A 16617-nucleotide genomic window follows, 5' to 3' on the forward strand; every position below is an offset into this window, starting at 1 on the left:
GAGTTAAGCTGCTTGTCTAATCTGTTAGTGTTTTGAAGGAGGTGAGTGTGCAGACCAGGTAAGTGGGGGCAAGCAGCAACAGGCAGTAGGTACTCAAATAGGGCTGTGCAGTTCTGTCTCCGTTGTCTCCTACTTACACTACAGCAAAAGTGAAATCATATTTTTTAAATTTCTTCTTAAAGCTAAGCTTGTCTGGGAAGCTGTATGGCAAACACGTCACTGCATGCTGTGTTGTGTGTTTTCTGTGTTAGATATTAAGGTTTTTTTTTGTTTCTGGTGGCCAGAACCTTTTCTACACAGGGAAAACAAGTACCCCATGGATAGGCCATATATGTCAGGTCGCATTAATGCATACGAGGCACAGTCCTTTATATGCTTACATGATAAAAGTGATTGTATCCTGGCTAATCTGGAACCATTCCAGACACCAGTGGCTTTGAACAAAACCAGCTCTGCAAGTGAAGGTGGAGAACTTCATAGCAGCATGCCTGCAATTGGAGCTGAGCGGAGTGCGCTTGACAGTTCTGGCTTCTTTGCCCTTCAGCTGTGCATCCCAGTTTCTTCCTGTTCCTGGTGGGGAATGATCTTACCTCCTGAACTTTCAGATTGCTGACTTTTTAGAATGGATGGAATTCTCCCCAAATTACAACCTGTGTCATTCTTACATGCAGCCTTAGAGATGGTTGCTTGCCTCAGGTCTGTGGTTATGGCCACTGAATTGCAGTTCCCAGAAGCAGTGACCCTCTCAAAAGGTGGTAGGAATTGTGAAGGTGGTTGCTGCATGGATTGTTTTGGTTTGTTTTCTGTTTAACCACAGACAGTAGGGCTCAGATTGCTAGGTCCTTCCTCAAATCCATCTTTTAACTACTGTTTCCAGCTGTCTGGCACGTTTGTGTAAAGGATATTCCTTAGACTTGGGATTCCCTCAGGAAGAGGATAAAAGTGACAGCTGCTGGAAACTAAGATTTCAGGGGAAATACCTGAGTCCAAGTTAAGAGGGTGCTTATCACAGGAGTAGGGGATTTTGCTGTCCTGAAAACAAGTTGTGACAGAAGCAGGAAAGAATTTGAAACTTTGTGACCTTGTGCTTCCACTACATCATTGTAAAATAAATATCAGAGCAAGATAACCAGATTAAAACATCGCTCCATCAGTTATTAAAACTGGAAAGATTTTAAAGCTTACGTTTATTTTTTGTATTGTTAACTACCTTATCACTCTTATAGCTCACTTTGCATGATTGGATGAAGCTGGCCAGAGTAATCCTCTGGTATCCACACAGTGTAGCTGACCCGGTTACTCCTGTAGTGTGAGCTTGAGATAATTATGCACTGTGATTGCAGAGCTATTGCCAAGGTGTTGTGAAACATGCATTTTTCATACAAACCCCAATGTCAGAAATGCTGTCACCGCTAGCTTGGTTCTGGTTCTGGAGGAGCACAGCACAGAAGTCTCAGCTCACAGCTAAGCTCTCTGTAAATCTGCCCAGCTGTGTAGTAAGGGGAACTCCTGAGTGCTGGCTGTTTATGAAAACACATGCTTTAATCTGCTTCAGAGATGTGAACGGGATTTTGTGACGTTCACGGTTGTCAAAATGAATTATGAAAACAGAAAAGGGTTTTGCCTTTGGTTTGAAAGCTTTCCTTCCCTTTCCTCAGATGTTTTCTACTGCAAGCAGTGACTGAAGTTACTCTCTTTGCCTTATTCCTTTCTGCTGGGTTTCTCTGCTGTTCAAGTGTTGCGTTGTTTCTTTTCTGGCAGCATCACAAATGAGTGTGATACTGCGCAGCAAAGCAGCAGGGAGAACCCAAACCGTCTTTGTACAGAACTGTGAAAAAAGATTTTGCTGGAATATGTGCTCAGTGTACTCTGTGAGGGGAACTGTGTCACCGTGTCTCTGAAAATGCCCAAAGGGGTATAGATATGTACAAATAAGGGGGTAACCATGCTGTCTGTCAGTTAATCCGCAGACAAAGCAGGGTAGCTTTACCCTATTCCTTCCAGGTAAGGTATGAATGTGTGTGTGTATATTCATTTAGCAAACTTAACTTCACAACTTTTGGATAATCCTTTGGAATCTTAATAAACTGCCTAGGCTTGCTTGCAAAATGCACATGCTTGCCTAAAGGCTATGCCACTGAAGCTTCCAAAAGCCTTGGATCTTGCAGATTGATGGCATAGGCTCATGCACTCGCACGGGAAGCTTTCTGCTTAGCCCCAGCAATTGGTTTTTTCCAGTCCTGATAATATCAAATTCTTGTTGTGTTTCACAGCACAAGGGGTATGTGTAAAATCTATTTTGAAAGCATTCTAAAGGGATGAGCACAGACTCTTTTTAGCTCAGCAATGTTTGTGCAGTATTAAGAGAAAAACCAAGTAATGTTTTTCTTCCCTTGTTTTTAAGGAAACATGATATGTGAGGGGTGGAACAATGCTTTGTTTCAGGAAACGTTATCCGTTTCCATTGTAGGGCTAGATGGATTCTGTTTTTAAATGTGGCATTTTAAAAAGAACAAACTCTGATATTATAAAGACATGGAAAATTGATTCTTCATTAGGGGTGGAGAAAGTGATTATTGCTGTGCGTTTTCTCTGATAATATCTGATAATCCCCCTCTCTCCTGCTATATTGAGCATGTTTAGTTGTCAGGCGTTGTCAGACTAAATTTCTAAAAATAACAAATAGGGGGGAGGCTGTGCTGGGCAGCTTGGACTGTGTGTCACTGAATTTAGCTCCTCCATGCAAAGGGCAACAGCAACCTGCAGCTTTTTTTTGTGGAATTGGATATCAGTTTTAAAGCTCTGACCGTAATATTGTTGTGTGCTTATTTCCCATGCAATTTTTTTACACGTGTATGGAGACTGAATATTTAATGCTGTGGAGCTAAAGTTGGTTTCGTCTCTGTCTGTCTGAAGTTGAAAATACAGAGGTAAAAGGTGCACTCAAGTGCTAGATCTCTAATTCAGAAATTCTTCCTTTGATCCCAAAAATGCCATGTCCAGTTGTCTCGTCCCACACATGGAACTTTTTTGCTCTGGTTCGTGATGAAGAATAAATATTCTGCTCTCAAACACCACGACGCTTCTCATGCAAATGCTTGGATGGTTTTGTAGGGCTGGTTCCTAGTAAAGTCAAAATGTCACTGAATTACAGTGCTGTTTGGTGATCAGATGTCAGAATTACCAACACTTCTTCCCCATTGTGGCCTGGATGCGAACTTGCTTGTGCTGGGGAGCCCTTTCTCTAATCCTGTTCTCTAGGAGCTTTAGGATGGCCTTGCTGCAGCCCTGGGGCATAACGGCAGCGCCCCTGTTCTCAGCGAGCCTGCAGGGTGTCTCTGCTGGCTGCAAGCTGGTGTGTTTGTGCCCTGGGGAACAGAGATTGAAGTGGGCAAGGTGTGGCTGGGGAGAAATGCCGCAGTCTGGGAGCCGGTGCCTCTTCTCTGAGCATGTATGGCCGGGACGGACTTGCTCCAAATGGCCAAGTGTTTTGGATTTACTCCTAAAGCAATTCTCTGGATGGTCCTTTGTTTTTTTTTTTTTTTTTTTTTTTTTTATGCTAAAGCTGACAACGTGGAGGCCCCTGACCTTGCCTCAGTGCTTTTGGCTTTATGGCCTCATCGGCTTGAAGGAAGTTTGGCGTGTGGCTGTCACCATCGCTTCACACAGGAGCCAAGCCGGAACTGTCCCTGGCACGGTTTGCACACCACGTCCATGCAAAGTGGGAGCTCAGCTGCAGCTGTAGTTTGCAAACACACAAAATTTCCCTGGCACAGATCGTTTGCCATTTTGGGGCATTGCCGTGGAGCAAATTTGATTTTTATTTGCTTAAGCTGCTTGTCCTGGAAGATACTGAATTTGTTGCCCACCCCCCCCATCTCCCTCTTATCAAACTTTACAGCACTTGGTGCCTGGGAGTTTGGAGTGTTCATATCCTCTCCTCTTGTCCCTGAATCACACCTTGGAGCTTCATTAGCTTTCCCTGGCCATCAGGAGGCCTTGAGTCCAGATGCTCACCACAGACAGGAGAAAAATAAATGCTCTCAGAGGGTCTCGTATTCCTACACATTATCTCCTCCCTCTGCTTGTTGTATAGGGAGGCTGGGCACCTCATGGTGTTGGACAGACAGTACAGAAGTGAATTAAACGTGTGTGGTTAACACTTGGGCTTGCATAGATCTTTTAGGATTCTTTGGGTGCTGACTTCTGGGCTTGGTGATGTTTTTGGGAAATCCATTTCACCTTGACCTTGTTGGCTTTTAACATCCAGGCCTGAGTGTGCCCTCAGTGAGGGCTCACCTATGCTTTTCAGCCTAGGACAGGTCTAGAGTCTTGGCTTGCTTTTGGATGACGTGAGTGGTGTAGCTGCTTGCTGGAGCCTGCTGTCAGCCAGGGAGCATCCACAGGCACTCCCATAAGAGAGCAGGGCACAGGCAGAGCTGTTCGCACGCATCTGTTCTCCACTGACATGCTCCTTTTGAAGAAGGAAGTACTGAAGCTCATTTATTTATTTATTTTTTCCAATAGTTCTGGCTGTTTTACAGCGCAGGAGGAGAATCTGCATTCTCATTTTCAGTTTTGAAAGGGGAAATACTTGGAGCAATGAGCAAAATAGGCCTTAAAATAATAATAAGGCGAAAAGGTTGAGTGTAATGGACACAGAGCTAGCTAACACTCCTGGGATAAAGCCATTCTTTATGGAGAAGCCCTCTGGACTGGGACCATACGAAGTTAAGGTAAATATTTGGGCATAGTTAATGCTCCACTATTTGTTTCTGTCCCCTAAATTGTTTCTGCTGGTGACTGTACGAATAGTATGCTTGTTTCTTGCTCTTGAGGCCATGGATGAATCTGACTGATGACTTAATTGTTTAAAGCACACATTTGATCTTACAGTTGTTTGTGGAAAGTGAAAATAGTAAGAGGATTGTTTTCTTCCAGCCTAATTTATGTGTACTTTATGCTGTTTTTCTTTTATCCAGATCACATAATTTCGCTCTCATCCCAGACAGATGCAAGTTAATTGTTTGCAGGTAGCATCCTCCAGCTTTACATGGGAACAGATGCTCTTTGGTAATTGCAAGAAAGAAGATGTATTCTTTTTTTTTCTTTCTTTTTCTTTTTTTTTTTTTTAACACTTGTCCTGACTGCTATGTTAGGTTTGTTAGATGAAGGTCAAATAAGCAATTTTCAAAGCAGAACATACCTAAGCTTGTGCTATGTTAATTAGTGCGCAGGTCACGGGTTGCAAAATGCAAAGTAGTAACCTTTCGGATATAGAAACAAAATCATCACATTTGAGAGGGAATTCCCAGCTCTCTGAAAGGATCATCCACTGATTTAGGCGTGGGATGGCTTATGAAAGCTTAACATCTCACCATGTTTTTGTGAGGAGTGACTTGTATTTCTAACATCACATGTGTATGATACACATTCACAGGGCTGGATTTTTCATTTGGAGCACTCACTCACAGCAAAAAAATTTCAAACTCCACAGTTTTTGCAAGGACCTAGTTAATTAGTGATTATTTGTTACTCTCCACTGCGCTACAGCTTGCAGATTAAGCACGCAAAGTGGCTGAGAGGGCAAAGGCCTCAACAAGGGCGAACTGGAATTTGGCATCTCCTCTGTCCCCTGTAATTTTAGGTGGATAACTGTAGATTTTAAAAGTAGGAGAATAATGAACGTGAATGTTGTTCACTTTTAAATCCTTCAGAGCCTACCTATAGAGATGCTTTCGAAATACAATTATCCTAGAAGTTTAGGATTTTTGGTTTTGCTCTGACAAAAAATGAAACTAGCGGAAAAAGCTTTTCAAAGTAAAATTCGCCAATACACTAGTGTTTCTTTGCAATTCAGAGAAAAGTGAAGAACATTACGCATTACTAGAAAAATAAATCTTCTTCTGTCTAAATGGTTTGTCCACCCAGGAGCCTACATTTAGTCATCTGGGTCTGAAAGTTGCTTGTTTCCTCTGATTAGCGTTAAAGTGCTCTTATGAATACATTGAAATCATCTGAACATAAAATTGATAGATAAGCCTTTCTTTGTCGTTTTAAATCAGGGTCTGAATCATTGTCAAAGCTTTCCTTTGTACTTCTGGCTGCGGAAGTATCCAAAGCAATGAGGATAGCTGGATGTTGCTCCCTCCGAATTCTTCGTCGTGTGAGTAATAGTTAGTCACAAACCAATGCCGCTGCACTTGACTGAGTCACCAGGACCATGCAGTCACTCCTTGCTGTCCTTTGTACCAGGCAATTCAGTGGCTCTGGGGAGGGGGATTATCTGTATCTGGCACCCCAGCCCCCTTGTCTTGCCTGGGGAGAACAGGAAGCCTTTATTTGGAAAGCGTGCTCCTGCGTGTGAGAGACCTGACCCAGCCCTGAGTCAGCTTTGCAAAACCACACCTTGCTCGCTGGGTATGCAGGAGGTTGTCACAACTTCCTGCTGGCCCCGTGCCACTGCCTGGTTTACTTTGCTAATCTGCCCGAAAATGTGTTCCTAGTGGGGATGTGGCAGTGCCCGCTCTGTCGGTGAGGCAGGTGAGTCCAAGGGTGTCCAACTTGGCTGGGTGAGGGGATGATGGTTAGTTGGGAGTTCACATCTTCTTGTTGCTCTCTGAGTCTTTGAAATTTGCAGGAGTGATTTTACATCAAAAAATGGCCTCGTTTGGCCTGAACTGTAAGATCTGGATGAAAGGTATGGCGTGATTTTACAAGAGTCACAGTGCCAGGAGATGCTCTGGTCACTTGGTACTGACTGCAGGAGTACAGAAACCCAAGCACAAAATTAAGGAACTTAGCACATTTTGCAAGAGGCAGTTTGGTGAGGGACATTTGCGTGCAGAAAGTGGGGATTTTCAGAATCTGGGTAAGTTTTCCCTCCCTAAATTCTCTGTATTTGACCTGACTCTGCTGTCATGAGTCTAGTCAGGCGTATTGTAGTGGGCTTAAAACAATGTCCCTCTGAAATCCCTGCTCTAAATGGGTAACGTTTCCAAGAAGACATCTCCTAAAGGGAGTTTCTGAGCTGATAATGTATTTCTTGCTGCCACCTACTGAAATCTTCCCAGTTAGCTTTCTTTTGTAGTAAACGTCAGGCTAGGGTGCAGAAGTTCACTGGAACAATCGTCACTTCCCATTTGGGGAAAGCACCTGGCTCCACCTCTCATTAATACGCTGGCATGTGTGGCTGACACGACACTTAGTGTGAAGCATGCTCCAGCATGGGCTGGGGCTTTGGTACAGACAGGGTGCTCTGCAGCTATGTTCTCCTGCCCGTTACTTCACCCCAGCATCTCTCCAAGGGTTGCCTCTGTAGTACCGTGTTTGGAAAGCAGTGAATGCTCTTCCAAACTAGTTTTTTTCAGAATATGTTCCTCATTGTCTCAAAGCCCTATAATAATGATGTTGGAAGCCCTTCTGGTAGTACTGTGGGTAGGATCAGTACATGGTGAAGGCAGATTTGCACCAGCAATTCTTTAGGCAGGTGCTTCTAAAGATCCCCCGGAGTTGGCAGGTACACTAGGTCTCCTTTCTACTTGGGACAGCCTTCAAATAGGAGCCTTGATATGAGTTATATCACGATATGAGTTATATCTCCTAGGTCTACCTGGGACAGCCTCTGCTCTCAATTGTAATCCAGACGGCTCCGAAGTGACCAAGAATCCCCATTGCCTTCTGGAATGAGTGGCTAAGGGAAAACCCAGGGATGTGAATCATCACTTCTCCTCCTAGGTGAATGGCATCATCGTGCTTCTGTCAGCAGCTGTCATCAGAAACTGGCTCTACTCCCTTCCTATTGCACTTTACTCTTGGGCAAACTGTAGGCAACTTCCTGAGAGCAATAACCGTGCTTGGAAAGTCTTGAAGAGTATCTAAATATTTGGTGGTTGCTGCAGTGTGTAATTCCCAATGTGTACTATGTGCGGTGCTGGGTGGACCCAGCAGGGTGTGGGACTCACCCTCCCAGCCCTGTCAGTGGTGCCCACTGTACGGGAGTTTCTCCCAAAGCAGGAACAGCTGGCTGCTGCTTGGCACGTCTGCCCCTTCCCCATTTACCAGTTTCAGATGGCCGTGACATTAAGCAAAGCGCACGTCTTCGGCACGCCAGCTTCAGCGATTTGAGGCTGACCAAAATATCTGACGTGCCGCGGCAAATGGTGGTGGCTCAGGGTGCTGGTCTCTGGCGGGAGGTATTTGGGTGATTCCAACCATCCCAGCAGCAGCGGCGGCCCTCGAGTAAGAGAGATGTGCTGCTGCTGCTGCTGCCTGCCCCCCCTGTGCTGGCCGCACGGCTCTCCTCCCTCTTGGGAAGATCCCTCTGCAGATGAGCGTGTGCACCCAGCTCCGTCTGGGGAGCTGCTTATCACTTTCCCAAAGAGTGCACACACAGAGCCCGCGAGGAATGCCAAAAATGACCTGGGTTAACTTTGGGAGATACAGAAACTTTAGGCTAGCAGGTTTATTGAGACTGTCACAAGATGAGTTATATCAAGGCTCCTATTTGAAGCACGGCATCATGCCTGAAGACTCTGTGGCATTCCTCCACAACAGCCTTCTGAGCACAGGAGCAGCATGCCAGCAGCTGAGCGTGCTGCAAGCCACGGGGAGGCCTTCTCTAGAAAGGAACCTGCCCGCTTGTTTCATCCTCACAAGTTAGGGATTGCAGATTTTTTTATTATTATTATTATTTTTTAAACCTGAAATGAGGAGGCATGTTCCAATACCAGATCCTTACATTTCCATGGAGACACTTTTGTTTGGGTTCATGCACTTCACATTTGTGTTTGCAGGTCAGGGGTAGAGAGAGATGTTTGTTTTTTTTCTGGCTGAGGTGAAGAGAAAAAAGTAGAATTTAAAGAGTGAAAGGAATAGGAATTGAATGACAAAACGCTGTTTGAAAAAGGGAACTCACATGCGAGTGCTAGGCATTATGCAACAGGAGTAGACTTTGGCTGCTGTGTGTTGGTTTCTTGCTGAGAACAGAAGTGCTGTGCTGTCTTTCGGAGCCGAGCACGCCTGCCTTGAAGCACTGCACTGAGTTACCCACCCTGGACAGTGCTCAGGAGATGTGTGCTGGTGTGGCCAGCGCTGGCAGGCTCTGAAGACAGAGGTGTCTAAATCACAGCATTGTGGGAATACGTGGCCTTGATCATTTCAATCCAGTCCACGGGGAGCTGAATAATAGTTTTTCCTTGCTGTGGAATTTGTGGATGCTGGCTCTTTAATCTGCCAGGAATGCACGGCCTGGCTGTGTCACTGTGCCTCTCAACAAAGGCTTGGTTTCTTGCAGCGTGATGCAACACCAGTGGAGGTGGGAAGTTCACGCGGTGCCAGAAGGTCACCAGCTCTGCCTGCGAACCGGAGCTCCTGTTGTTCTTCGGGGTTGTGACCTGCAGGTTTATTTGCATTAAATCTATTATTTCCGCAGCAGCTGCTGAGAGCAAATAGCACGGAGCCGACCGGGGAGCGTGCTGGCAGCAGTTTACCTGTGACAGGGAGTGAAGTGCCAGGGCGAGCCGTGGCACAGGGTAACAGCAGCAGCAAGAGTTCACGGCATCGTTTTCACTTTAAGCATAATCACTGGGGCACGGACTTGTTTCTTTGCTGCACACCAGTGAGAAGCAGGAGCAGCAGATGAAGGTCTGGGGGTGTTGCCTCACCTAGCTGCTGACTGAGGCTGCTCAAGGTGATGCTTTCAAAGAGCTTGCACGTTGTCCCCAGGTGAGGCACAGAGGACTCCAGGCATCACGGCGCCGCCTGTGAGCTGCGGGCAACCCCCTTGGGGTCACAGTGGGCACCCTGTGAAGCAACTGCCCTGCAGGAGGGCTGCTGTGGATGCCAGCCAGAAGCTGCACAGTTGTCCTCTCTTCCTTCTGTAGACTCCCCGCGAGCACCACACGCTGTCTGACGTGGCTGTGGCAGAAACTGGTCGTATTTTTGGTTGCATCGTCCTCTGAGCAGGTGGGAGGTAGCAATTTTACTTTTTGCAGCTCTTCTGAAAACACGTGCAGGTTACCCTGTGCTGTTCCTCCCTTCAAGGCTGCAGCAGGGCCTGGAGGTGTGGGAAGCTCCTGAGATTTGGGAGGGGTGAGGTGAGCACGGCCAGGCAGGGGCAGGGCACCCTCTGCAGTCAGGGAGCAGGAGAGCCTTAGCAGGGCTCCTGAGCCACACATAGGCGTTGGGCAGCTCAGCCCTGTAGCCTGCAGGATGGATTTGCTCTGCTGCCCAAAGAAGCCTTGGCTGTAGTTCCCTGCCCTCCATCTGGGCGCCAGGTAGCCATTAGCGTGGCAAACCTGGTTCCAGAAAGAAGATTGAAGAGAAAACATTTCTTCAGGGCTTGTTTTCAGGCCTGTGACTTGTTTTGCTTCCAGCCACGGCAGCCCTTCCTGGCGAGGGAAGATAACTCTTGTTGGCTACAGGACTGGCTTGAAGAAATTGTGAAACTACAGGCTTGGAGGCACTAACTGTGCTGGCTTCTTGTGAGCAGCTCAGCATGAAAGCAGCCCCCATGCAGCCTAGACCTTGCTAACCTGTAGCAGGGTGTCTGTACCGGGTGTCCCAGCCCCCTTCCTGGGTGGGGAAGCAGCAGAGAAGGAGGGGGGTTGAGAGGCTGTCACCCCAAATAGTGGGTGCAGGAACCCCGGGGGTTTTGGTGCTGTGTGCATTGCGTGCTGGGTGGGGAGGGCTTGCTGGGTGCTTCAGCAAGGCAGAGGGGGCTCCAGAAACTGTGCCTCTTCAGCAGCACCCAAGAAGTGTATTTTGCAGTGAATGCAGAATCACAGAATGGTTTGGGTTGGAAGGGACCTTAAAGCTCATCCAGTTCCAGCCTCCTGCCATGGGCAGGGACACCTCCCACTAGACCAGGTTGCTCAAAGCCCCATCCAGCCTGGCTTAAACCCAAGACAGGTGTGAACCAGGACTGGCGAATTCACATCTTCCTGCCGTGCTCCCTGTATTTCTTCCTTAGTGCTTTTCTTGTAACTGCTGGTGAGATGCCAGCACCTCACTGGACTGCCCAGCTTCACTGCGGAGCGTGGTGGTGTTGGTTGCAGGCCGTGGACGTAGGCTTTCCTGAGAGCAGAACGGTGAGTGTCACCTTCACCTACTGGCTTTCCAAAGCAAGTCTCCTTCCTCAATCCCTCCCTGAGGCTCCATGACTCGGGCAGCCGTGTGCCTCTCTGCTTTGGGTAACCACTTGGTCTCTCCAAAGGCACACTGGAGCTTGTAGGCTGGCTGGTTGGTGTTTTTCTTGTGCTAGAAGGCAGTTTCTGGCTCTAACGGTGTGGGTGCAGATACGAGCTCTGAATCTGCAGTGTGCGTGCTCCGAAGCTTCCCAAGTCAGCAGCTTTCCGTGCATACACCACACAGGGCCAGTGTGCTGCCGGGGCCAGCTCAGGCTCCAACTGGTGAGCACCGGGGTTAACGGGCTAGGGAAGGAGTCTCAGCAGCCTTCGATTTCGTTCGGGACCCAAATTAGCAGCACAGTTCTGGCATCGCACTGGAAATGTGCTTCTAACTGCACTTGCCTTGGCACACGCAGCAGCAGATTCCTGCTTGGAGCACTAAATGCTCCTCCACAGGAAAATACACACAGCTCATCCCCTGAGGAGCTACAGCCTCGCAGCCACGGGCTGGCCCGGTGCTTCGGGTCAGATGCCTTGGGGCTGCAGGTCAGCATCAAGGTCGGAAAGTCTTGGATGTGGGGTTTGGGGAGGCTGCAGATGGTGTTTCTTGTGCAGCCAGCAGTTACTGCCAGCCCAGCGGATCTGGCAGGACTGGAACAGCCTCAAGGATGACTTCAGAGCAGCGCTGCCAGACCCATTACTTGGTTTTCTCAGCGCTGGTGTGACGAGGCAGAATATGTGTCAGCTGGGCTTGCTCACAGAGCTGCTCCCCAGGAAGGAGGATCAGATAGACACCGAGTTTCCTGTCTAGACCCCAGTAATTGTGGCGAGGAGAGTTTTGCATGTAAGTTCCTGCTCTTTCTCCTGTGATTACCTAAGCAGAAACCGGGCTGCAGCTTCTCAGGAAGGAACACCTTGCTCCTGCCACACACATAGGAAAATATCGTGATAGTCTGCCCCTCACCCTCCTTTACGTGGGCCGTTGGTCCAGGTGAGAGCCAGCTCTGGCGCTGCTGTGCTGGCTCTGGCGCTGCATGCTGCCGGCCTGGAGAACAGCTCAGAAAGCTTTCAGGCTCCGAACTGTGGGTGCAGCATTTCCCTTGCCTGCCCCAGCAGCAGGATCTCCCTGAGCACTGATGGGATGGAAGGGGCTGTGCTGGGGGGTGCAGGTTGGGTGCTGCCTGTGCTCCCCACAGCTCTCTTCCCCCAGCTCCCGCCTCGTTTCCTTGTCCCTGGTGTGGCTGCTCAGCCTGCTCCGCTTTGCCCTGCGCTGCTCCCTCTCAGCTGGATCCCCAGCTGGCCCCAGCTCGAAGAGGTTTGGTGCCATGGCCTCTGAAGGGATGAGTCTGCGTGGAGACCGCTTTTGGGAGAAAGGAGTAAAAGCATCAGGATCAGTACAGATCCTCTTTCCCCATCATTTTCTGCTAGAAACTGCGTAACCGAGGAGAGGGATTGAGGGAAAATGCAAATTTCCAAAATCCTGCCCAGCCCGTGCCTGCAGGTGATGCTTACCGAACAGAGTGTCCCCTTGCCATGCCCCGTGTGCTCTAACACCCTTGCTCCCCTATTTCACCCCACAAGAGGTGAGGGCAAAACACAACAAGCACAGGAGCGTGTGACAGAGGTCCGTGTACGTTCCCCATGGCACCCATGGGCACTTCTGCAGTGCGTTGGGCCAGATTAACACTCAAACCACTTATACATGGGGAGGTGAGGCTCAAAGACTCTCCAGCAGTTCCCTAGCCGTGCATGTTTGCAGTCCCCCTGTGTCAGGGTCCCCAAACCATTATTTGAGGCCTCTCAGGTCCTGTCTGTGTGCGGATGCTGCCTCATGGCCAGCCCTGGGCTGTCTGCAGGAGCCCGGCTGCCAGCAGAGGGGTGATCTCTTCAAATGTCTCTTTCCTGGTGGGCATAGGTGGGGAATGGAGAGGATAAAGGGTCTGTTTTGTAGAATAATATAAAAAAATGTTTTGAATGCATAGAAATGGGCTCTGCTGGAGCTGCTCTCCTCCTATAGCCAGCAGAGCGAGGAGGCTGCAACTCTGGGAGCTTCCTCTGAGCGCAGACCCGTGCAGCTTCTCTCTGACGTCTCTTCCCCTCCCAGCCTTCACGTTCAGTTCCCCAGATGTGAAATCCATCCACGTCTTCCAGGAGCAGCAGGAGAACACAGAAGTCCTGCCCTGCCAGGGCGTCAGCGCCGTGCTGGGAAGTCATTAGCAGTGGTAACCCACAGGGTGCTTCCTCTCCACCAGTTTCCTGAAAAGCAGCTCTGAAAAGCACCAGGGATCCCGGGTGTCGGGGGACCATTGGCGAGAGAGATGAACCATGGCCATGGCTTTTGTTAACAACCTTTCCTATTTAAATAAAAGTCCTTCAGTATTTGGAAATGGGACTGGAAGGGGTGTCCTTGCAGCATAGGCACTTGTCAGGTACACGGAGGTGTCACTGTGGGGTCAGCTGTGAGGGGATGGGTGCAGAGTGGTGGCAGCAGGGCCCTATCACGTGCTAGTGGGTTTTCCTTTTGTGTTCTGCATCCCAGCTCTGTGTCCGTGTAAGAATCATTCAGGAAGCTGCCAGGGGAGCATTGACTTGGCATTTTTTGCAATCTGGCAAAAAGGGGGCTCACACCCAACTCCCCCCCCTTTGCCCACAGCCATCGGGAGGGTGCTGCTCAGTGTGTGCTTTTGGTGGCCGTGTGTGCCCTGTTTCCACACCACCCCTGAGCAGCAGGGTGCTGCTCTGCTTCAGCAAGGCAGTGGCCGGGGGTGAGCACCCCGGAGCAGCGTTTTAGCCCTTTTTGTTCTCCCCCTCTGCAGTTTCCCATGTGTGGCTGAGCAGTGCTGAGGACCTCCCATGTCCCCTGTAGCTATTCTTGGCTTTCAGAGAATCATTCAGATTGGGAAAGACCTCTGAGATCATCTAGTCCAACCTTTAACCCAGTACTGACAAGTCCACCACTGAGCCATGCCACCAAGTTCTACATCTCCACGTTTCTTGAAGACCTCCAGGGATGGCGACTCAACCACTTCCCTGAGCAGCCCCTGCCAGTGCCACAAAACATTTTGGGTAAAGGAGTTTCTCCTAATACCCAACCCAAACCTCCCCGGTGCAACTTGAGGCCGTTTCCCCTCCTCTCATCACTTGGATGAGCTTGGGGGGGATTGGGAGGGATCATTCATATCACACTGGGTTCTTCTGCACGTGTTTAGAGGTGGTTCGGTGGAGCCTGTGACAGGATGCTCAAGGCTGAGGCTCTGTAACATGAGAATAATCCTGCCCATGGTTATTGGCACCTTGCACATCCCCAGGACAGGGATGTACCAAGCTCCCCGGGCTGGTGTGAAGGAGCATTTGCTAGGCTGGGGCTGTCACCACCCCGGGGAGAGCTGTGCTGGGCGCATCGCATCTCAGTGTTCCCCGCTGGGCTTTGCGGAGGCGAGGACTGCGGTGCTGCGTGGGCAGCGAGCCCTGCACCTGCACGCCCTGTGTGCAGGCAGCTGCAGCCTGTGGAGCCCTGCGTGTGCCTCAGCAGGTGGTTGTGCAGCCCAAAAGCTGCTGGGTGACCCCTCCGTGAGCCCACCGCCGGGGAGCCTGCCCCGGGCTTCCCCCAGCCCATCAGCAAGCACTGGAGCGGCGATTTCCTGGCGCCCAGCAGCACATGGACAGGGCTGCTTTCTGTGGGCCTGGCATCCGTGGGAGACTGTTGTGTCTGTTGTTTGGAAACCCAGAGAAAATAGTCAAGGGAGCCAGTTGCAGATTTTTCCAGTCACCTAGGAGAACCCAGACGAGCAGGAAAAAATGCTGCATGGTGAATTCCTATCTTGGGATGCACAGCTTCGGTCTGCTTCCCTGCCAAGCCTGGACTAATTAAAGATGATTAAAGAAACACATTTTGTGATGATGGCAGGGAATTTCTGAACATGCGGCAGATAGAAAAGAGGGTCTGGTTTCTGAAAACACCCAGCTGGGAAAAAAGAGCCTTTTTTAACCTGAGTGTGAAAGGGTTCTGGTGCGGGTTGCTGATAGCATAAGCAGGCTCCAGCATATTAATTTATCTCTGGGCTCCAAACTTTACGGGGTGTGATTTCCTTTTTTTCACTGCTACATTTGATGTCAGACACTTTGTGCAGCTCCGCTGTTGAAATAATCCCACAGCTCTGAGGAGGAGGTCTCAGAGGGAGCAGAACTCAAACTCTGTGTAAACATTGCCCAGGCAAGAAAGATTCAATATTAACACTTCCAGGATGCCTCTGGAAATGAAAACGACTCTCGCACCGGGGCAAGCACGCCGCGGTGTGTGCGCCCTCAGCAGGCTGCTGGGGGCTCTGCCCTGATCGCCTCCCTGTGCTGCTGGTGCCAGGCTGGACATTAACTCCCCTCTGGGTTTCTGCCTTGCAGCAGAAGAAGTCGTACCTGGAACGAAGCGTGAAGGAAGCAGAAGATAACATCAGAGAGATGCTGATGGCCCGGAGGGCGCAGTAGCTGCGTGGTTCCCGACAGGCCTGCGGCACCCTCTGGGTGATGCTGGGCAGCTCCGCCGGTGCCGCTCACCACTGCGGGTCTACGCGATGGCTGCTACTTGGCAGTGTCAATAAACTCTACCCCACAGCCTGTGTTAGCTCCTCTCTGCCTCTGTGTTGCGCAGCTGCTGCCTCCCCCACTGGAGTTTGAAGTAGGTGGTAACAGGGCTCGGGGTGGGTGTCCCCGGGGAATCCTGCTTGCCTCACACCCCAACAGACACAGGGTGCTGCTGGCTCTGGGCACCCCTCGCATCGTGTGGCTGCAGTCAAGCTCCTGACCTGTGCTGGAGCCAGCTGGCAGGATCAGGCTGTCACGAGCTGCTCCAAATCACCTCCACCCCTGCCTTTTGGTTGCTGCCCCCTAAACCTCCCATAGCAAGTCCTGGGCCAGCCTGAATGATTTTTGTCCCTGCGTCCTACTACGTGTTCCTCCCTCAAGCAAGCGACTCCGTAGTCTGAGCTGTGATGCATGGCACTGGGTGTCACACCTGGATGCTGGGGCTGCGGTTTCACAGGAGCAGCCCTGGAGGAGGGCCCAGACAAGGTGCTTGGACCTTGCGTTGGTTCCTGCCTGCCACTGGGCCCGTGTGGAGCTGGGCCCAATGAACACGGCGCTGCTGCTTGCTGCTGGGCAGTGATGGCTCTGCCAAGCCCTACAGCCCCAAGCAGAAGTCCAGGAGGTGAGTGCGAGATGTCTGCCCTGCTCCATGTGTCCATCTCTGTTGGGCACGGAGCAGGCTGGGTTTGGGCAGGGGAGCCCAGTGGCAAGGGCAGCCTCGCACAGAGCTGGGGCCGAGCTTCACCCTCGTGCCCAAGCCCAGCGCTGGCCTAGCGTGGCAATGGGGAAGGCTCTGCCCAGGCTTGCTGGGGCCCTGGTGAAGCCCTCATTTCTGCACGACATGCCTGATTTCTCCCCATTGCCTCAGGCAGCGCCTCAGCACTAAATTAATCCATGGCTTTATTTACTG

General features: G+C 50.1%; 1 protein-coding gene across 1 annotated transcript in view; it reads left to right on the top strand.

The window, feature by feature from the left end:
- PFDN1 (prefoldin subunit 1) overlaps positions 1-15747 on the top strand; it is a 31931-nt gene extending 16184 nt beyond the window's left edge. The window contains exon 4 of the mRNA XM_084535863.1: positions 15528-15747. Within this exon, the coding sequence (XP_084391989.1) occupies positions 15528-15611 (84 nt within the window). The 3' untranslated portion in view covers positions 15612-15747. The remainder of the gene's footprint in view (positions 1-15527) is intronic.
- Positions 15748-16617: the final 870 nt, after the last annotated feature.

Source organism: Aythya ferina, assembly GCF_964211825.1.
Source record: "Aythya ferina genome assembly, chromosome: 14".
In the NCBI taxonomy this organism is placed as follows: domain Eukaryota; kingdom Metazoa; phylum Chordata; class Aves; order Anseriformes; family Anatidae; genus Aythya; species Aythya ferina.